Here is a 23,133-nt window from a genome sequence, read left to right as displayed (position 1 = left end):
AGTGGACAACCCCCCCACATGTGACGGTCATTTTAAAGGCAGTTTTCCTCTGGGAAAACAGGACTGAATACAGTGGCATGTACTATAGTATGGGAGATATGAGCAAAAACGCTATGTCCACTACAGTGGACAAAAATGAACTGCTTAAACAATGTAATATTCAATTCAATTCAAAACTTTATTGCAGACTCAGGGTCCATAACAGACAAAGACAAATAGGTAAAAGACAAACCCTAGACAATACACAGAGTAAACACAATAAAATTACATAAATGGAACAAGTAAGTGTGTTAAAAGAAGGCAGCTATACCAGTGGTCCCACAGCCAGGATTGGTAGCGTGTGGCACTGAATCTTATATTAGTCAAACTCTTGATGATTACATTATCAGAGTCATTGAGCTGGCAAATAAATGTATACATAAGATTTCTTAGAAGAGCCTGAAAGGTACTGACTCCTGCAGCCACAAACATTTCACTTGCACTACACCATCTAGGTCTTTTTAGCAGTATTCTCGTGGCATCATTATTAGCCACTCGAAGCCTCTGTAAGCTTGCTTTTTTATAGTTTGACCACAGGTGTGTAGTATAAAGTGGTGTACAATATGCTCTGAACAGAGACATCTTCACACTAACTGAACACATACCCAACTTGCGTGACAGAGTGTTTTGCTTGTGCATACATCATGTGGCATTGCCTAGAACTATCATCATCGTCTGTCATTTGTTCAGTAATATAGCGCTCAACATATTTCACCTTATTACATACCACAGGATTATTATCAGACAATTTAAAATCAAGAAATTTTAGATAATTGACCTCTTTGGTTCTGCAGATCATGACAACACTCTTACTAGCATTGTATTTGATATCATGCTCCACACCATACACAGAACATATATCAAGGAGCTGCTGGAGACCAGCACTGCAGGGACTAAGGAGGACAAGGTCATCTGCATACATAATATGTTTCACCAAGGTATTATCAGTCATGCACCCAGTGTTACAGGCTTTCAGCAGCTTGGACAAATCATCAATATATAAATTGTAGAGAACTGGAGACAGAATTCCCCCTAGTCTGACACCATTGCTAACCCCAAATGGGGCTGAAACACTATTACCCCATTTCACTTGCATAGTCTGGTGGGCATACCAATAAGCCAGAATTCTTACAATGTATTTAGGGACCCCTCTTTGACTCAATTTAACAAACAACTTTCTATGATTAACATGTTCAATAGTCCTGAACTAACTAAACTTGGCGGTTTAAAAGTAGTCACAATGCGGTCTAAAGTAAACAGCTGTATTAGAACAGAAATATAGGCTATGTGGGTGATTCTTCAGTTAAGGGAGTTTTTCTGTCCCCAGGGTAGATTTTCTTTTTTTGGGAAAAAACAATTATTGTATTTGTTAGAGTTAGGTTGTGTTAGCTATGAAAAAAAAAGATTTGTGTCTCAGTGATGAAATTTTAATACTTTTCCAGTATGTGGAAAATTCAAATGTGCCAGAATGTCACTGTTTTGGGCCTATCCCCAACCCAGACTTTTTAACTTCCCCTCTGTAATAAAGTAATAAATATGGTTAAATGCACCAAAGCTTTACTTTGCATGTTCTCATAATAATTTAAAAAGACATATTTCAAATTCACATGGTTTATATAGGTGCAATTTGCACATTTTTTATAGTTAAATATCGCTGTCCCTCATACATCTGTCATTACCATCACACCCCACATTTTAGAGCAATAACGTTCTTTCAAACAACAACAATGTGGTTGCCATGGAAATGAGAAGTGCCAGAGGCGCGTGACCAGTCATGGCAGAAACGTGACTTTTTCATGTCCACAAATGTCAGTAATGTGAAGATTTATATGTCCTGATCTGAGAGTATGTTTATTAGGCATCATTACCAAACAAGTTAGTAATTGAGGATTTTAGTTGAGAAATAAGAAATTTCACTTTATTCACGTATATTCATTGTACATTGTATGTTAGCTAACGAGTTAGGTTAGCAAGTCTAAGACTTTTTCTCCAAAAGTGAAAACTGTCATTACCATCACGTCTCATTACCATCACATTTTGCTGTTGCAAATTTGAAAAAAAGCATCACCTCATAATATCAAACTTATTTTGTAGGACGAGCAAAGCAATGCCAAGATATTTGTTAGAGCTTCTGAAAAAAAAAACAGATTTTAAAGAAATGTATTTTGTTTTTAAATTTCAAAAGCCAGAAGTGCCCCAAATTGAAGACTCACCCATGTATCATAATTTGGAGTTGTAGCTGAACTTGTGTGCCCCCCCCCCCCGAAATAGATCACAGTTTAACATGAAACGGGATAACACAACATTCAGCGCTTCCTTCGGCCCCCCCCCCCCCCCAGAATGAATGGTTTCACCCACGCCCCCCCCGGACTACAAGCCTCAGATTTCTGCGTCTGACAACGTCAGGTGTTGTTCCAGTCCAGAGCTATAACAACGACGGTGCTAATAATTAAAACCTGAGCGTTTAAAAGAGATGTCCCAGCTTCTATTCTAGAGACCAGTTTTCATCCCATGTGTCGCCGGTGTTTGGAATAAATAAGGTGGGTTGCTTCGCTTTCTCATTCCCGTCATAGCTAGCCACTTAGCTCGGCTAAACCTAGCCACAGAACGGCATACAGCGTCACTCTGGTTCACCACAATCACTTTTTACATTATCATGCGCCAGTATTTATGTTTTCTTTCGCAGTCACCTCTTTGACATTTGGCCAGACAGTTTGCTTTCTGTGCTCACACTAATATTAGCGGTGGCTGGTGGCGATAGCCGCGTTGCTAGGGTTCTCTCCTTGCCCGTCATCACTCCACCTGACCCGGGCAAGGTGGCCGGAGAGCTGACCCTGTCTACCCGATAAATCACAGCGGTCAGGCCGGCTTCATGTCTTCGCAGTTTATCAGAAACGCTTTCCTAAAGGCACCCATCACTAGGAATCATTAGCTACTAAAATCGGGCTTGTGGTCACCCTTAAAGAGGTGGCCTGCTGTCTCCCAGTGATCTGGAGGATGTAACAGAGGGTACCATATTGGATGGTTTGCGGTGACATGTCCCCGTTAGCTGCCGTGGGAGTCTGCACAGCCTCTTAGCTCCAGCTGCCTCTGCAGGAATCCCTGAGAAATCAATATTTCTTCGGCCTGCGCGATTCTCTGCTTACGTTCACATTTCCATTGGCATTTACTCGTTTGGCAGACGCTTTTATCTAAAGCCACTAACCTCACAGTCAGCAATTAGCAGATGGAACTCGAGTGTTGCCAGCTGCCACCACAGAGCACTACGTAGTAATCATATCATAGTCGTACTTTATGAAGTAGTAAGTAGCAGATTTGTTAAATAGTAATCATGTCATACTAGTACTGTATGAAGTAATAGTAGTAAATTTGTTAAATTGAAATCACCCCATAGTAATACTTTATGAAGTAGTAAGTAGCAGATTTGTTAAATAGTAATCATGTCATACTAGTACTATATGAAGTAATAGCAGTAAATTTGTTAAATAGAAATCACACCATAGTAGTACTTTCTGAAGCAGTAATAGTATCACATGTATTGGACAGTAATTATGTCATGATAGTACTATATGAAGTGGCAGTAGTGGTAGTATATTTGTTAAATTGTAATATAGCTGAGAGTACATGTCATGCTGAGTGCATTTAGTGTGATTATGTCTTCGACCATCAAGAGGTGGTGACCAGGAGAATCGAAATACAAAGTAGGTTTACTTTGACACATATCACAACAGGGATATTATCGTCATAAGAGCAAAAATTATCAGTTGCAACTTGAAGGAGGGAACAATGGTAGACACCGATAATAATGATGTCTTGTCTAGGTAAGTAAGAGCACAATAGTAATAGCCGACAGCAATAGTAATAGTAGATGATTCATGTTAGCGAAAGGTGCCACTAGTGACCATTTACAGAATGAAGGTAGCCCTGGAAAAGTCTTAAGTCCAGTCTGAATCTGGTGAGCTCAGTCTGAATCAAGTCATCTAAATAGAAGATATGGATTTGTGGAAAAGTTACATTTATTTAATTTGATTTGGTCTGATTATGTTCAGACAGCAGTGTTAAGTTTGAAATTGAGACCATCTTGAGATGACTGTTCCCAGCGGGGAACATGATGGATTGATCACCCCTAGCATGAAATAAGGTCTCTGGACAACATCTTACTTTACCGACATATCCCAAAGATAAGGCTATTATGAGTAATATGATATGGCTTATCTTTTATCTAATTTTAGGCCACAGACTTTTGGTAGTTATATGACATGAATGAGATCTCTTCACTTAGCCTGCTGCAAATTCATAGCAGCTTTGTCCCTACTTTCAGATAATTTATCAAGTTTACGTGTTAAAATTCTCATGTCATACGTTGCATTCCCCTGCTGATATCTTACTTGGCAATATTCTATACTGGGAAATGGTACACCCGGAAAAAAAGCCTAGTTATTAATTAATTGATTGGTTCGATTTACCAAATTTGGGATAGGCTCCAGCATCCCCACGACCCTGGGAACAGGATAAGCAGTTTGGATAATGGATGGATGGATGGATGGTTCAATTTACCAGTTGCAATCTTGTCATTTTGCAACTCACATTCCCAATGCTAGGTGCATGTTTGCATTTACCTGTAGGTGATTTCAACAATTAGTTTATGTTTCAGTTGTTTCAGCCCTGGGCTGCCTTCATGTAATGTCAGTGATTTCACAAATCCACACAGCCCCTCGAAAGCTTACTTGCTTGTTGGCCCCTGCTGGGTTGAAAGTCAGTCTAATCTGGTAATAATCTCCCAGTATTAGATAAGGAGCAATGGCTCAGTGTTTGATTAACAGCTTAAAACCATATTCATTTGCAATTATAATCCTCCTATGTTTGCAAAACCTACTTTGACACAGAGGTGCAAATGCTTATGAACACAGGCCCATTTTCCCACTGAACCGAACATAGTGCCTGTTCTCTCAGACAATTTGGCTGCATATTGTCTAGGAGAAAACAAGGTCAGAAAGCGACTCTGTTGTCATAAATGCTTTTTAACAGGCTGTGACTGTGGTTTACATTTGACCTTTTTTTTTTTCAGGCTGTATTGCTGCAGCTCCAAGCTAAGGAAGTTAAATTTGGTGTTCAGCTGTTTGTGGGTACAGTTCATTTACAGTGGGTTGCCAGTTCCCACACTTGCTCCGCCCTCGTTTCCGAAAGTTAGCGTGGAGCCAGAGTTGGGTCTCCAGTTCGGGCTAATTTTAGACCCACTGGCAATTCTAAACCCACTCGCTCTTCTTTGTTGTGAGGGCATTCAACAAACTCAGACATTATTCCACTATTTGCTTCCAGAGAGGATAAGGCTGCAGTAGCGGCCAGATAGATGGACCTAGAAGGAGGACTAGCAGTTACATAAGAGACCCTGTGAGTGTGTGTTTTGGGTCATTCTGGTGTGGAAAGATGCCAGGGTGATTGCACTAAATGGGGTGCATTCAAATGTTAAAAACAGCCTAAATACTAAAGAGTAACTATAGTAAAAAATGGGGGTCCTTTTTCCTCCTTAAGAGCACTTTTGTTTTGCGTCTGGCTTTCAGTGCAGCAAGTGCAGTATTACAGCACACATATATGGTACCTGCCCCATTTTCACTGAATGGTCCTAATTACGGCGGCACGGTGGTGCAGTGCTTAGCGTCATCGCCTCACAGCAAGACGTTCCTGGGTTCGAGCCCCGGGGTTCGAGCTTTGGGGGTCGTCCTCAGTGTGGAGTTTGTATGTTCTCCCCGTGTCTGTGTGGGTTTGCTCCGGGGGCTCCGGTTTCCTCCCACAGTCCAAAGACATGTAGGTCAGGTGAATCGGCCATACTAAATTGTCCCTAGGTATGAATGTGTGTGTTTGTGTGTGTGTGTGTGTCGGCCCTGTGTGATGGCCTGGCGGCCTGTCCAGGGTGTCTCCCCGCCTGCCGCCCAGCGACTGCTGGGATAGGCTCCAGCATCCCTGTGACCCTGAGAGCAGGATAAGTGGTTTGGATAATGGATGGATGGTCCTAATTACCCCCAGGCAGCTGTTCACGGTTGGTTTGCAGGACCATAGTATACATGACACACAAATAAAAGAAAGCCCCCCCCACTCATTCATTATAAGACAAAGCTAAATGCTGGTGCCCCCCCCCCCTTCATTGATTCTGTATTTGTAGTCCTCTTTGAAGATGCTCTCTCATGCAAGGGAGGGGACGGGAGCGTCAAACGCGTCCCGCGGGGACGTTCTGCTGACTCTTCCTCTTGGTGTTGTCACCGGCTGTTAAGTTACAAATGGAGCCTGCTGTTTCACGTCAACCCTCTCCTTTAGCGCGTCTCCGGCAAAGCTATTGGTGTTGTCATTGCATTTTTGCCTTTGAAATAAAGGAGCTGTATTTGATTTTTTTTTATGTGTTAGCACGCTAGTATTTGTGTAAGGATTACTTTTGTAGTGTTGTTGTGTTTTAACCCACTGTCCCATGGCCTTAACCTAAACCTTTATCAAAATTGGACATTTTTTTGAGGGTGGGCCAACAGGATTAATAACAGACCTTTGCTTTCCAGAAGATGTCTACATTGAAGGCTGCAACTCGATGTGTTGTAAACCCTCTCCGCACGTGCAGGATGTGGAGGGAAGTTGGCGTAGCACACTGCCCTACTGACAAGCATCCATTTATCTTGAGTTGAAGGTGTTGGTGAACAGAGAGGGATGCAGATGAGGTTTTTGAAGAGCTGACTCTACACAATGAGTCCTTTCTTTCCTGTGTGGCAGAGAAAAAAAACATGACCTCAGCATCCATAAGGACATCTAGCCGAGCACTGCCAGCCTCCGTCAGCCCTCTGCTGGAGACAGACTGTTACTGCAGCGGAGCGTTACATTGATTTAAGGTTCCTGCTGAACAGAATTTGGTGAAAGACTTGAGGCATTTACGTCAATGATGCCATCTTGAGGATTTAGTCATTAAGACATCACTGTGTGGAATGACAGTGAAAAATTATTTTCACTGTCATTTTCTGTTGCTGACTGTAAAAGATTACAGCATACAAGAGAGAATCCACGTTACAAGCAGTCATCCCTGTGTTTTGCTTAAATTTTTAAATTTCAGACATTCGTAGTTGACCCCACAGAAAAATCATAAAAAATACTTCCAGTAGACTGACAAGATTTACAACAAAAGAACTACACTATTATTTAGTGTAAGTCTTTTTATTTTGGGGATTTTCTGCTGAATTAGATAGCACAGTTTAGAAAGACGGTTTCCCCCCCACAGTCCAAAGACATGTAGGTCAGGTGAATCGGCCGTACTAAATTGTCCCTAGGGGTGAATGTGTTTGTGTGTGTGTGTGTGTGTGTGTGGGCCCTGTGTTGTGATGGTCTGGCAGCCTGTCCAGGATGTCTCCCCGCCTGCCACTCAATGACTGTTGGGATAGACTCCAGCATCCCCACGACCCTGAGAGCAGGATAAGCGGATTGGATATTGGATGGATGGAATGAATTTAGAAAGACTGAAAACTTAGGTAAGACAAGAAGGCCAGGAATGTGCCCAAATTGAGAAGGGTGTAGACCTGTAATGTCAATAACACAGTATAAACCACAAATCGCTGATTCGTTAAACATCCCAACTAGAATTCAGCTATTTTTCATTCAGCCATTTATTAATTTATTTATTCTCTGCTTAGGCCAGTTCAGGGACGCAGGGAGAGGGTATCCCAGCCAGCATTGGGCAGAAGGCAGAGAGACTCCCTGGACAGATTGCCAGTCCATTATAGGAACCCCCCACGCACACACACACACACACACACACACACACACACACACACACACACTTGCTTATTATACACCATTCATATCTACAGGGCCATTTTAGAGCCTTGGATTCACCCGGCATGTATGCGTTTGGACTGTGGGAGGAAACTAGACTGCCTGGATGAAACCAATGTGAGCACAGGAAGAACATGCAAACTCCACATAGCATTCAACAGAACATACAACGTCTAGAGAAAGTCCAGAGTGCAGGGTCAATAACAGAACAGCTCTGCTAGATCTGGGATGGATTCACTCCCTTGCTAACGGATGCTACCGTAGGATGTGTGCTCTAGGCTGGAACCCAGACCCTTCCAGCTGGTTGGGCTTTGTGGTTTGTAAGAGGTCAGTGTGGGCAAGAATTTGTAGGTTAAATTCCCACTTAACTGACTGTCCGCCTAGTTGAAATATCTTTGAGCAAGGCTTGCCATCCTACGTTTCTTGTTGGTCGGCAGGATGGGCTGACGTGAAGTTGCAGCCCCACCCAGCTGCAGGGCCAAGGTTCAATTCCCATACCAAGCTACCTATCAAAGCATCCTTGAGTAAGATATTAAAACCTACCTCTTCTGGGGTGTGAAAGGATTTCCCCTTTCGGGTGAATAGTGGAAAATATGACAACTGACATACAAACCCCTGCTGCCCCTAAAAGTAGTCGCTCTTTGTCAGAGGAATATCTGTAGTTTTATTTCAGTGTTTTATTTACTCAGGGGTCCTACCTCATTCACTTTGAAAATAGGGGAAAGGAGGCCATCTTGTGGTTTATAGGAGAAGTTCAGTTATCCCCATGAAAACATGAGAACCTCTGTCTATGTAGGGGTGCACGATATATCAGTTGGCTTATCGGTATCGGCCAATAACAGTCTAAAAATGTACTATCGCTATGGAGATGACAGGCGTTGATGGAAAGACAGGAGGTGCAGCAGCCTACAATGAAAGTAGGCTCTTTTTTACTTTAACAAAAATTGGTTTTGACTTGAAACAGCATTGTGACAGCTGCATTTTACAGGGAAACATTAAGGACTGATCTGTTGTAGAACAAATGTAAGAGTAAAGATGTTTGAAAATCCATCCATCCATTATCCAAACCACTTATCCTGCTCTCAAGGTCGCGGGCCAGCATCCTATCCCGGCAGTCATTGGGCGGCAGGCAGGGAGACACCCTGGACAGGCTGCCAGGCCATCACAGGGCTCACACACACACACACACACACACACACACACACACACACACACACACACACACACACACACACACACACACACACACACACAACTAGGGACAATTTAGTATGGCTGATTCACCTGACCTACATGTCTTTGGACTGTGGGAGGAAACCAGAGCACCCGGAGGAAACCCACGCAGACACGGGGAGAACATACAAACTCCACACAGAGGACGACCTGGGACGACCCCCAAGGTTGGACTACCCAGGGGCTCGAACCCAGGACCTTCTTGCTGTGAGGCAACCGCAGCAAGAAGGTCCTGGGTTCAAGCCCTGGGGTAATCCAACCTTGGGGGTCGTCCTCTGTGAGGAGTTTGCATGTTCTCCCCGTGTCTGCGTGGGTTTCCTCCGGGTGCTCCGGTTTCCTTCTGCTGTCCAAAGATATGTAGGTCAGGTGAATTGGCGGTACTAAAGTGTCCTAGGTATGAATGTGTGTATATGTGTGAGTCGGCCCTGTGATGGCCTGTCGGCCTGTCCAGGGTGTCTCCCCACCTGCTGCCTAACGAGTGCTGGGATAGGCTCCAACATCCCTACAACCCTGAGAGCAGGATAAGTGGTTTGGATAATGGATAGATGGATGGATGGATAGTTTTGACTTGAGGCGACAGTGTGACCGTTGCATTTTACAGGGACGCTTTAAGGAATGACCTGTTGTAGAACAAATGTAAGAGTAAAGGTGTTTGAAAATGTTATACCAAAGTAAATGTGACGTTTTCTTCATTTGTTGAAGTAATTTGTATTCGTCTCCTTCAGTGAATGCATGCACTTGGAAACAGTATTTAGTAACAAATCAGAACAGGTAGGAATAAAGGAGTGCTTTTTTAGACGTCTGCATCTGCACTAAGCATCACAGCTATTGTATAATAATAGAAAACTACACTGGTGGAAACTAAGATTCATGGTGCATGTATCTTAGTTTCATGCGGCACGGTGGCCCAGTGGTTAGCGCTGTCGCCTCACAGCAAGAAGATCCTGGGTTCGTGCCCCGGGGTTGTCCAACCTTGGGGGTCATCCCAGGTTGTCCTCTGTGTGGAGTTTGCATGTTTTCCCCGTGTCTGCGTAGGTTTTCTCCGGGTGCTCCAGTTTCCTTCCCATATCAAAAAGACATGCATGATGGGGTTAATGCAGCGTTTCTCAAACCTCTCCTGGAGGACCACTTGTCCTGCATGTTTTAGATCTCTCCCTGCTCCAACACAGCTGATTTAAATGATCAGTCTGTTATTAAGCAGCGTCAGGAGTTCATAACGAGTTGATCATTTAAATCAGCTGTGTTGGAACAGGGAGAGATCTAAAACATGCAGGGCAAGTGGTCCGCCAGGAGAGGTTTGAGAAACGCTGGGTTAATGCTCCTGTCTGTGCCCCTGACCGAGGCATGGCAAGATGAACTGGAGCTGGTCCCCGGTTGCTGCACGGCGGCTGCCCACTGTTCCTAGCTACACAGCTAGGCTGGGTTAAATGCAGAGGAAGAATTCAATCAGAATACGTTATTTATCCCAGAGGGGAAATTGAGTTCTATTACAGACACTCACGCTCTAATAACTAAAAACTAACAAGATAAGAAAATAGAAACAGAAACAAACAGAAATAAAAGATAAGAAATAGAAATAAGAACAAAATATATCAACAAGCATGGTGCACATAACACCCTATCTATACTGTACTACTGCAGCACACAACAAGCAGGACAAACAAAACTCGACAGGGCCAATCCAATGACCATTAACTCAGTGTCTTGACAGTCTGATTCTGAGGGAGGAGTTGTAAAGTTTGATGGCCACAGGCAGGAATGACCTCCTGTGGCGCTCTGTGGTGCTTTTCGGCAGAATGAGTCTATTACTATTGCCCCATGTAGAATTGCCCCACGCGGATTAATAAAGTAGTAAAAAATAAATAAAAAAATTGTGCATTGAAATGGAAAATGTTGGAATGGTATCAGCCGAAATGACCGTAATATTTTGCATCTTTTGTTTTGCTTGTGCCTCAGATGTAAAGCGCCTTTGAGTATTTGGAAAAGTGCTATATAAGTCTGATATGTTGTTATTATTATTGTTGTTATTTATATGTTAAGGTCGTGCAGTCAGATAAAACTCTAGTTTTTCTTATTTTGAGGAGCACAGGTGCCCCTATAGATTAGAAGCACAAGGAAAACCTTTAAGAACTTAATCTGTGAAAGTAATGGAAATTTCCCATGGTTACTGTAATCTTAAAGAGATACTTTCATGCTGTTTCTGAGCACATTTTTAACACTGGTGGTTTGAATTAGAACCGAAAAGCAGGTGTGATTTTATGATCTCATAGCTATTGGCTACTGAAATTCAGGGCGGTCATGTGGGTGTGGCTGGGTGGGCTAAACAGCTTGCCGTAGAAAAACGAGAACTTCACTGGTGACAGCCCCCTTCCTGCTCTGTCGTCACTTTACAAAAAAAAAAATGGCGAGCGACGAGACGAATTATCATTAGCATAGAGGGCGTGGCCGTAACGGGACGCTATAAAAGCGGAGACTCACCCTTTTGGCTCGAAGGAATACGGTTGTATTGGTTGAGCAACATATTCGTGAGGTGAATAGTCAACTTCCACTTAGAAAGAGGAATCGTCTTCCACTTCCACATCTCCACCCTCAACGCGGTTGTGGCTAGATAAGATACAGCTACCAACGGAAGTGACGCGAATCTCGCCCGCTGGATGTCAACAAAAGATGGCGGAGCGGAGCGATTTGAAGTTTCGGGGCTTGACATTATGCGTCAACCCTAACGACAAATTTCGTGAGAGTTTCCTCCTCCAGTTTTTTAAAATTTCACTCAAACGATCGATAGGAAGGGAAACTTTGAAAGTAGCCCGTGTCTTCTTCTGCCGCCATGTCTACTACCACATGCGCCTTCACCTATCGCCATAGCAACGAAATCCACCCGGCGAGAGTTTGAGAATTTGCGTCACTTCCGTTGGTAGCTGTAGCCCAGTGGTTCTCAACCTTTTTGGGGTCCTGGACCCCCTGCGTATTTTTGATCTACCCTGAGGACCCCTCCACCTGATCTTGGGGGAGGGGGGTTGCAATTTGTAGAAACAGTAGAAACTGCATTTTAAATTGCATTATAGCATGCATTCACTCTTTGGGGCAAAAATAAGAGCTTTCAGTTGTAACTTAGATATAGTTAACAAAACAGAATTTTTATGCAGTAACTTTCAGATATATGTAACAAAACAGAATTCTTATGCAGTAACTTTCAGATATATGTAACAAAACAGAATATGTATTCAGTAACTTTCAGATATATGTAACAACACAGAATATGTATTCAGTAACTTTCAGATATATGTAACAATAGAATTTTTATGCAGTAACTTTTAACAATGCAAACGGGAGCGAGATCTCTTATTAAAATACAATAAATTACACTTGTGAAACAGATGTAATTAGAGAAAAAAGTCCTGTTACCCTTTAGAGTTTAGGTAGATAAAGGTCTCAGTCACATTTGAGTAAAATAATCCTATTTCTATAAATGTCATAGGATCTTTTTTTTAAAAGATATTTTATCTTCACGGACCCCTTGCAATTACACCACGGACCACTAGGGGTTCGCGGACCCCCGGTTGAGAAACACTGCTGTAGCCTATCTGGACACAACCATGACGCGGCAAGTTACCACATTTTCGCCAACCGGAAATCAGTTACTCGACCGCCGATATCTCTCGTCTGGCCATAAATGTGGTTTTAGGGCTACGATTTGTCTCATCTATCACATCTACACTCCTTACATCGATTAACAACAGGAAAAGTCGGATTTTGATGCAAGTATCTCTTTAATTTGCCTACATGTTATGTCCTTTTTTAGTTGACATTTTTGTAATTAAGAAAGTAAGCATCTTGCTAACCTGTAGAGACTCTAAAGTGAAATACGTTTATACAGAATCCAAAGAAAATAAATGTAAGTGTGATTGTATGTATGTATGTACATACAATCACACATACAATCACACTTAAGTATGGTATGCCCATCTTTTCTTTTTTTAAGCTGTGCTGTCGGCAGGCTTGGCATACAACACAGGGAATTTGCATGCCATTGTGTCCCAAACAGAGTTAATCTGCAGGTGGAGTTCAGGTTCGCCACCTGCGAAGGCAATCTTTAATAATTACCAAGAACCGCTTACAATAACTCTGTCCTTTGGATGATCTGTAGGATGATGGAGCACAGGGATTTTGCTTTTATAGCCCCCCGGTCCACCTCTTCAGCATGTCTGATCGGATAAACTACCAGTCAGCGTCGCTTTTCCAAGAGGGGAACAATCACCACAAGTGAAACAAGGAAACTTAGAAACGAAAAATGACGACATGTATCTGATAAAACAGAGACATAGAAACAGACGCTCACAGGGGCGTCTGAGTGGCGTAGCGGTCTATTCCGTTGCCTACCAACATGGGGATTGCCGGATCGAATCCCTGTGTTACCTCCGGCTTGGTCGGGCGTACCTACAGACAAAGTTGGCTGTGTCTTCGGCTGGGAAGCCTGATGTGGGTATGTGTCCTGATTGCTGCATTAGCGCCTCCTCTGGTCAGTCAGGGCGCCTGTTTGGGGAGGGGGGGGAGGGGGACGGACGGACGGACGGACAGGGAGGAGTAGCGCGATCCTCCCACATGCTATATCCCTCTGGAGAAACTCCTCACTGTCAGGTGAAAAGAAGTGGCTGGCGACTCCACATGTACCAGAGGAGGCATGTGGTAGTAGCCCTCCTCAGATCAGCAGAGGAGGTGGAGCAGCAACCAGGACGGCTCGGAGGAGTGGGGTAATTGACCGGATACAATTAGAGAAAAAGGCGGATTAAAAAACAAAGAAATTAAAAAAAAAGAAATAGATGCTCCCATGACAGAACATAAGAATCGATCTTATCAATATGTATGCCTGTGTGTGTGTGTGTGTGTGTGTGTGTGTGTGTGTACACATCATTAGAGCCTGACATGTCCATTACTCTTCAGGGTTGGCAGGAGAGCAAGGCCTGTTGCGCCAGTAGACAAGCACAGGCCCATAGGTCGTATGCATGGAACAGCCGCATCACTGGTGATGCTAACAGCCCCCCCACAAAGACACTGGTCATCCAGACAAAAATCCAGGTCAGTCATTAACAGATGACACACTGTCTTTCTCTATACCGTCAGTTCCAGTTCAGATCTCATTAATGGCCACACACACTTTTGTTCACACTAGAATTTATTTTTTTTGGATTTTTTCCCCCCATTGTCACCCCAACTGTACCTGGCTTATTACCCCACTCTTCCAAGCTGTCCCAGTCGCTGCTCCACCCCCTCTACTGATCCAGGGAGGGCTGCAGACTACCACATGCCTCCTCCAATACATGTGGAGTCACCAGCTGCTTCTTTACACCTGACAGTGAGGAGTTTCACCAGGGGGACGTAGCGTGTGGGAGGATCACATTATTCCCCCCAGTTCCCCCTCCCCCCTGAATAGGCACCCCAGCCGACCAGAGGAGGCACTAGTGCAATGACCAGGACACATACCCACATCCGGCTTCCCACCTGCAGACACGGCCAATTGTGTCTGTAGAGACGCCTGGTCAAACCAGAGGTTACACGAGGATTTGAACCGGTGATCCCTGTATTGGTAGGCAACGCAATAGACCGCTACGCTACCTGGACGCCCTAGAAATTTGACATGGTGGGATGCCCAACATAAAGAATGTGAGGACATCAACACAAAGTCCCAATTATAAAAAGAAAACTATGTGATATTCACGTAGCATTTCACATATTTAGAAAACACATTGATATGAATGAGCATGGATGGGCTATTGACCTGAATTTGTGGTTTTTAAATAGCAGTTCTTTTGATTATGGAAACAGTAGAAAAATACAGTATAAATAGTCGACTAAATCTTAACTGACTCCACAGCCTTTGACTATAAACTAATAGTTATACTGATTATTGATGAACAAGTCATGTAGTATGTTCTTGGCACCAGCTGTAGGAGGTTAATGTTAATCTCTACTACTACTACTACTACTTTTGGCCACTCCTGTTAGGGGTCACCACAGTGGATCATCCAATTCCATTTCTTTCTGTCTTCTGCATCTTCCTCTGTCATACCAGCCACCTGCATATCTTCCCTCACCACATCCATAAACCTCCTCTTTGGCCTTCTTCTTTTCCTCTTCCCTGGCAGCTCCATATTCAGCATCCTTCTCCCAATATACCCAGCATCTCTCCTCCATACATGTTCAAGCCATCTCAGTCTTACCTCTCTTGCTTTGTCTCCAAACCATCCAACTTGAGCAGTCCCTCTAATATACTCGTTCCTAATCCTGTCCTTCTTCGTCACTCCCAATGGAAATCTTAGCATCTTCAAATCTGCCACCTCCAGCTCCGCCTCCTGTCTTTTTGTCAGTGCCACTGTCTCCAAACCATATAACATAGCTGGTCTCACAGCCGCCTTGTAAATCTTCCTTTTAACTCTTGCTAGTACCCTTCTGTCACAAATCACTCCTGACATTCTTCTCCACCCACTCCACCCTGCCTGCACTCTCTTCTTCACCTCTCTTCTGCACTCCCCATTAGTTTGGACAGTTGACCCCAAGTATTTAAACTCGTATGCCTTTTTCACCTCTACTCCTTGCATCCTCACCATTCTGCTGTCCTCCCTCTCACTCGTGCATAGGTATTCCATCTTGCTCCTACTGACTTTCATTCTTCTTCTCTCCAGTGCATACCTCCACCTCTCAAGGCTCTCCACCTGCACCCTACTCTCGCTACAGATCACAATGTCATCCGCGAACATCATCGTCCATGGAGACTCCTGCCTGATCTTGTCCATCAACCTGTTCATCACAATTGCAAACAAGAAAGAGCTCAGAACCGATCCTTGATGTAATCCCACCTCCACCTTGAACCCATCTGTCATTCCAACCGCTCACCTCACCCCTGTCACACTTCCCTCATACGTATCCTGCACCACTCCTACATACTTCTCTGCAACTACCGACCTCCCCATACAATGTTATAATTATACAGGTTAATGTTAATCTAACCTGTATAATTAAGGATCTACTACTACTTTCGGCTGCTCCCGTTAGGGGTCGCCACAGCAGATCATCCATTTCCATTTCTTCCTGTCTTCTGCGTCTTCCTCTGTCACACCAGCCACCTGCATGTCCTCCCTCACCCCATCCATAAACCTCCTCTTTGGCCTTCCTCTTTTCCTCTTCCCTGGCAGCTCCATATTCAGCATCCTTCTTCCAACATACCCAGCATCTCTCCTCCACACATGTCCAAGCCATCTCAATCTTGCCTCTCTTGCTTTGTCTCCAAACCATCCAACTGGAGCAGTCCCTTTAATATAATCGTTCCTAATCCTGTCCTTCTTCGTCACTCCCAGTGAAAATCTTAGCATCTTCAACTCTGCCACCTCCAGCTGCGCCTCCTGTCTTTTTGTCAGTGCCACTGTCTCCAACCATATAACATAGCTGGTCTCACAACCATCTTGTAAACCTTCCCTTTAACTCTTGCTGGTACCCGTCTGTCGCAAATCACCCCTGACACTCTTCTCCACCCACTCCACCCTGTCTGCACTCTCTTCTTCACCTCTCTACTGCACTCCCCATTACTTTGGACAGTTGACCCCAAGTATTTAAACTCATATGCCTTCATCACCTCTACTCCTTGCATCCTGACCAGTCCACTGTCCTCCCTCTCATTCACGCATAGGTATTCCATCTTGCTCCTACTGACTTTCATTCCTCTTCTCTCCAGTGCATCCCTCCACCTCTCAAGGCTCTCCACCTACACCCTACTCTCGCTACAGATCACAATGTCATCCGCGAACATCATCGTCCATGGAGACTCCTGCCTGATCTTGTCCATCAACCTGTCCATCACAGTTGCAAACAAGAAAGGGCTCAGAGCCGGTCCTTGATGCAATCCCACCTCCACCTTGAACCCATATGTCATTCCAACTGCACACCTCACCATTGTCACACTTCTCTCATACATATCCTGCACCACTCCTACATACTTCTTTGCAACTCCTGACTTCCTCATACAATACCACATCTCCTCTCTCGGCACCCTGTCGTATGCGTTCTCTAAATCTACAAAGACACAATGCAACTCTTTCTGGCCTTCTCTATACTTCTCAATCAACATTCTCAAAGCAAACGTTGCATCTGTGGTGCTCTTTCGTGGCATGAAACCATACTGCTGCTCGCTAATCGTCACCTCTCCTCTTAAACTAGCGTCTATTACTCTTTCCCAAATCTTCATGCTGTGGCTGATCAACTTTACTGTAGTTGCTACAGTTCTGCACATCGCCCCTGTTCTTGAAAATCGGTACCAGTGTGCTTCTTCTCCACTCCTCAGGCATCCTCTCACTTTCCAAGATTGTGTTAAACAATCTAGTTAAAAACCCCACTGCCATCTCTCCTAAACATCTCCATGCCTCCACAGGTATGTCATCAGGACCAACTGCCTTTCCACTCTTCATCCTCTTCATAGCTGCCCTCACTTCCTCCTTGCTAATCCACTGAACTTCCTGATTCACTATCCCTACATCATCCAACCTTCTCTCTCTCTCATTTTCTTCATTCATCAGCCCCCCAAAGTACTCCTTCTACCTTCTCAGCACACTCTCCTCGCTTGTCAGCACATTTCCATCTCTATCCTTGACCTATACTTATACTTATAGCTATTGATGGTTGCAGGGGACTGGAGTCAATCCCAGCATGCACTGGGTGGAAGGCAGGGAGACACCCTTGACAGATCACCAGTCCATAAGGGGGTGAAACACAATAACTTACACCATTCAAAGCTACTGACAATTTTGAGTCTTCATTTTATCTGTAATGAATGTCCCTGGACTGTAGAAGGAAAGCCATGTGCACACACACATGGGGGGAACATGCAATATGGACACACATGGGCTGGAATCAAACCCACTATACTTGTGCTTTGAAGCGACTGAGCTAACCACTAAGCCAGCGTGATGTTGTTTGTGAAAATCATGTTCTACAAATCACATTTGCCTTTCACAGAGCGGTGGCTGATTAATTTAAGTATTGTTGTTTCAATGTAGGCGACACGGTGGCGCAGTGGTTAGCGCGGTCGCCTCACAGCAAGAAGGTCCTGGGTTCGAGCCCCGGGGTAGTCCAACCTTTGTCGTTGTCCCTAGTTGTCCTCTGTGTGGAGTTTGCATGTTCTCCCCGTATCTGTGTGGGTTTCCTTTGGGTGCTCCGGTTTCCTTCCAAAGACATGTAGGTCAGGTGAATTGGCCACACTGAATTGTCCCTAGGTATGTACAGTGCTGCTTGAAAGTATGTGAACCCCTTGAGCAGTTTAGATGTTTCTATTGTTTTACCATGATTTTCTTATTTTATCATCACCAGTTTTTATGTATGAAATGTCAAATATATGTTTATCAATTGCATGTACTTGTTTAGTGGGACTTTTTTAAGTAGCCCAAAAACTACATGAAACATGGAATTAGTGTATGTGCAAAAGTAAGTGAACCCCCAGCTGCATTGGTTAAGTCAAGCAGGTAACAGACTCAGATGAAACACATTTGGGTGCTTGATTAATCATTTAGGCAGACCAATGAAATGAGACATCCTTGGGAAAGGGTTTGGCCTGCACTAATTAAAAGAGAGAGGAAACTAACCAAACCACTGTGGTCCCATACAAATCAACAATGCCAAGAGCAAGGAGATATCCGAAGACATGAAGAAGAGGGTAGTGACAGCCCATCAGTCTGGGGAGGGTTATAAGACCATCTCCAAAAGATTCCAGCTCCATCCATCCACTGTAAGACAAATTATTTACAAATGGACGGCCTTCAACATGACAGCAACTCTGCCTAGAAGTGGACGCCCATCAAAACAATCACCCAGAAGCACCAGAAAAATAATAAATCAGGTAAAGGCCAACCCACACATCACCTCTAGAGAGTTGCAGACCTCTCTGGTAGCATCTGGGACAAATGTACATGTGTCTACAATCACACGAAAATTGAATAGCCATGACATTCATGGGAGGGTTGCTAGAAGGAAGCCTCTGTTCTCAAAAAAGAACAAAGCTGCCCGTTTCAACTTTGCCAGAGAGCACTTGGACAAACCAGAGGCCTTCTGGAAGTCCATTCTCTGGACAGACAAGTCCAAAATATAATTATTTGGTCACAATCAAAACCATCATGTTTGGAGAAAAGCCAACACTGCATATGAAGAAAAGAACCTCCTCCCAACAGTGAAGCATGGTGGTGGAAATGTGAAGGTCTGGGGCTACTTTTCTGCTTCTGGATCTGGACGACTCCATATTATCCAAGGGACCATGAACTCCCCGCCATATCAACAAATTCTTGACCAGAATCTCCTGCCATCAGTCAGGGAGTTGAAGCTGGGACGAAAATTGATTATGCAACAAGACAATGACCCAAAGCATTCCAGCAAAACTACAAAGGAATGGCTTCAGAGAAAGAGGATTCGTACTCTGGATTGGCCCAGTCAAAGTCCGGACCTTAATCCAATTGAAATGTTGTGGCGAGACCTGAAGAAGTTTGTACATACCAGATGTCCCTCCAACCTCTCTCAACTGGCTGAGTTCTGCAAGGATGAGTGGGCAAAAATCCCCATAAGCAAATGCGAGAGACTGGTTAGTGGTTACAGAAGACGTTGGGTTGAAGTAATGGCTGCAAAAGGAGGAGCCACAAGCTACTAATACAAGGGTTCACATACTTTTGCACATGTTAAATTTTCAGTTTTTGTGAAATAAACCACCTTTGTTGAATTAAATAATGAAAATATATCTCTTTTTGTGTGTATGTCCATTATTTGGAAGGTGTGCTTTACAAATTGGGATTTGGATGTATGTGTAATAAGCTTATTTTAATGTTTTTTTACAAAAACAGTGACCATGTCTGGAGGGTTCACAAACTTTCAAGCAGCACTGTATGTGTGTGTGTGTGTGTGTGTGTGTGTGTGTGTGTGTGTGTGTGTGTGTGTGTGTGTGTGTGTGTGTGTGTGTGTGTGTGTGTGTGCCCTGTGATGGCTTGGTGGCCTGTCCAGGGTGTCTCCCTGCCTGCGACCCAATGACTGCTGTGATAAGCTCCAGCATCCCTGTGACCCTGAGAGCAGGATAAGCGGTCTGTATAATGAATGGATGGGTTGGATCGAAATGCATGCAGAGAAACCTGTTGCTTCTACCTTGTTATTTTCTGTCTTTTGTTTTTGAATATTTCTGTTGCTAATACATCTTTGTCTCTGTGGGGTTCTCTTGAGTTAGGCGTAATGTTAGTCCAGTGATCTTATTGGGTAGAGTTCCCACCTTCCTTCCTGGTCCCACAGTCACTTTAGTGAAAATTACACCACCCAGTGGGTAAAAGCAGGTGTCAGCAGCTTCGCTTGGTTCACTTCATCACTCTCTCCCTGCTGTATCCTTCTCCTTCTCTGCTGAGTTTATACCCATCTCTGTCTTCCTAGGATCAATGCCAGCAGAGGCCAAGCTCAAGGCTCATGGCGAGGGTTTACTGAGTAATCCTGTAATGCTATCGGATTGTTTCCTTGCACTAATTTGTGCAGCTGTCGTTGATTGAATCAATGGGCATTGCTTTTCGATTGGGCCTGTGCACCGTAGGTTTCTTCCCTGTGTGCATGTGCTATATGGGAAAACAGATCTGAGTTCCGGCTCTGTGGTAGGCTTCATTCACACCACTAGAGGCCACTGTTGTTCTCTTTATGAAATGCATTCAATTGAGCTTCGTCAAGCCCACTGAGAATGATGAAACTGCATCTTATTCTTATAGGCTACTGTAGCTGGTAATTCAAAAATGCACTATTCAGTTTTATCATCTGTCAGTCAGCTGTGATTTTTAGGAAGGAAAATGAAGTCTGAATAATGCATGTTAATCAAACTTGCCTACATCTAGCTGGTACTTTGTGGTAATTCTCTCATCCTTTCAGCTGGCACATTGGTTTAATGTCCATGTCCTCCTCATGCTTGCCTGGCTTTCCTTGGGGTTCTCCTAGGTTTCCTCCCACTGTCCAAAGTCTTGCAAGTTGCACGATTGGCATCTTTTAGCTTGCTCCTAGGCCTGGATGTGAGCGAGGGAAGCCAGGTTGGTAGAATGGCCTGGAGGTTAGTGAGGCCAACCCCAAACTAGAGGGTCCTGGTCCCCTCCTTGTCAAAGTGTCCTTGACTGAGATACTTCACACTGCCTACTCCAGCAGAACCACACTAGGTGGGCTGCATAGAACAAGCATCCTCCTTAAGAGATAAACAATATAAAGGCCCGGCCTGAAGCGAATTGATAATAACCGTTGTTTAAAAGCCATCTGTTGGAATGGATTTTACCCAGGCCATAAAAGGACGCACAGCTGAAGCCAAAAAAGCAAACAAACAAAACAACCCAACCGAAAGCGATGCCACAAAACCTTTACTTGTCAGCCACATTAATATTTCACACAGCCTCTGTAGAATAACAATCAGTTCAGCATGCACCACAAAGCATCAGATTATTTCATTAGGATTACCGCAGCGCCAAAGCCACACTGTGTTCTGAAGGAAGCCAGTGTCAGCTCCACTGATGTGGTTTGAGAAAGGCCTTTGTGCTACCGCTGCCACTGCTGTAGTTACATCAAACACACGTCCACTTCAGCAAAGGCGCGCTCACTGATCCACACGAGAATGTTCTCCAGCTGCCCCCCAGAGCAATCTACTCCTACTCATCCTTAACTTGAAATAAAACTTTCCCCTTTCTCCTCCTCCACAGGCACCCCATCTAACCCCCCCAATCTCCTCTTGGGGCCGTGAATGAGCCAAGGTTGTGGGGGACCTCAAGTGGCCCCTTTCCCCCCTTTTCACCTACCCCTCACCCCCCTCACCTCCAACCAACCACTCCGTTTGCTTGGTACCCTGGATGCTGCTGAGTGACGCAGGAGAGGGACTCAGATGATCCGCTGGGGCTTTCAGAACCGCGTCAGAGAAGATTAACTAGAAAGAGAGAGAGAGAGCCTCCAGGGGGCGCTTTGAGATTTGGCAGAGGGCCTGACCCACCCCTGCGATTCTCCGGCCCGTGAGATGCCCTCCCCCCCCAACGATGGAGGTGAGTTGGGTTCCTGCAAGTAAGTCTCCCAGTACAGACACTTGTCATTTTTTAACATGGCTTAAAGGCTTGCATGTCTAAACACACACACACACACACACACACACACACACACACACACACACACACACACACACACACACACACACACACACACACATACATATCTAGATATCGATGCATGTAATGCATGTTAACATTGTAGCTCACGCATGCTGCAGGATCATGGGCACATGTAAGTACTCACACATGCCTATACATACATCATATAAATTCACTTTGACACACACATTAACAAAAATGCATGGTGCCTCTTTGCGTCAAAAGAAAAACTCACAAAAGTACGTACAACCTCATTTGTACACAGAGGCACATGAAAGCACACATGCACGTATATATACATGGGGAGTTGCTGTGAGCTTTTTGCTTCTTCCTCCAGAGGATCACGGAGCGTCCCCCGTGAACAGGCCATCTGCAGGCTCCTTCCAGAGCAGCGGGAAGAGGAAGGTGCAGACCAAGAAGAAGAAAGGAACTATCACTGCAAACATGGCCGGCACCAAATATGAGATCGGTATGTCTGCTGTCATCAACCAAATAACAAAATTCTGTTTTTATATAGTATTTTTCCTTTTTTGGGGGTGCAGCACATTTGGATTCAGATTCAGACAACTTTATTTATCCCAAAAGGGCAATTCCGTTCCACAATCTACCCAGACCATACACAAACTCCCAGACAAGCAGCAATCAGCAGTGTCAGAGACAACGCACAGATCAGTACATAGGCAAGAGATGCACTGGCGCCCTCGTGTGGCCATGCATGCCGACTCACACGAGGACCAGGTGAAGGACAAAAATTCACATAAGTTAAAAGAATAAATAAATAAATAATGACGCATCCTAAGATGCATTGCACGTTACATTCCCCCACTACAATCAGGGAACGTACAGGCCCACAAGCCACGTGGAAAACAGACAAGGTGCAAACCAACTGTTGTGG

The 23,133-nt window shown here is 44.3% G+C and overlaps 1 protein-coding gene across 1 annotated transcript in view; it reads left to right on the top strand.

Moving 5' to 3' along the window:
* Positions 1-2,440: 2,440 nt before the first annotated feature.
* Positions 2,441-23,133, top strand: part of ttll7 (tubulin tyrosine ligase-like family, member 7) — a 173,083-nt gene continuing 152,390 nt past the window's right edge. Inside the window, exons 1-3 of the mRNA XM_056276406.1 lie at positions 2,441-2,579; positions 21,804-22,136; positions 22,576-22,707. Coding sequence (XP_056132381.1) covers positions 22,112-22,136; positions 22,576-22,707 — 157 coding nt within the window. The 5' untranslated portion in view covers positions 2,441-2,579; positions 21,804-22,111. The remainder of the gene's footprint in view (positions 2,580-21,803; positions 22,137-22,575; positions 22,708-23,133) is intronic.

The sequence above is a fragment of the Lampris incognitus genome, chromosome 3 (assembly GCF_029633865.1).
Source record: "Lampris incognitus isolate fLamInc1 chromosome 3, fLamInc1.hap2, whole genome shotgun sequence".
NCBI lineage: Eukaryota > Metazoa > Chordata > Actinopteri > Lampriformes > Lampridae > Lampris > Lampris incognitus.
Note: the sequence above shows the minus strand (reverse complement) of the source record. Positions and strands in the feature narration are given on the sequence as shown.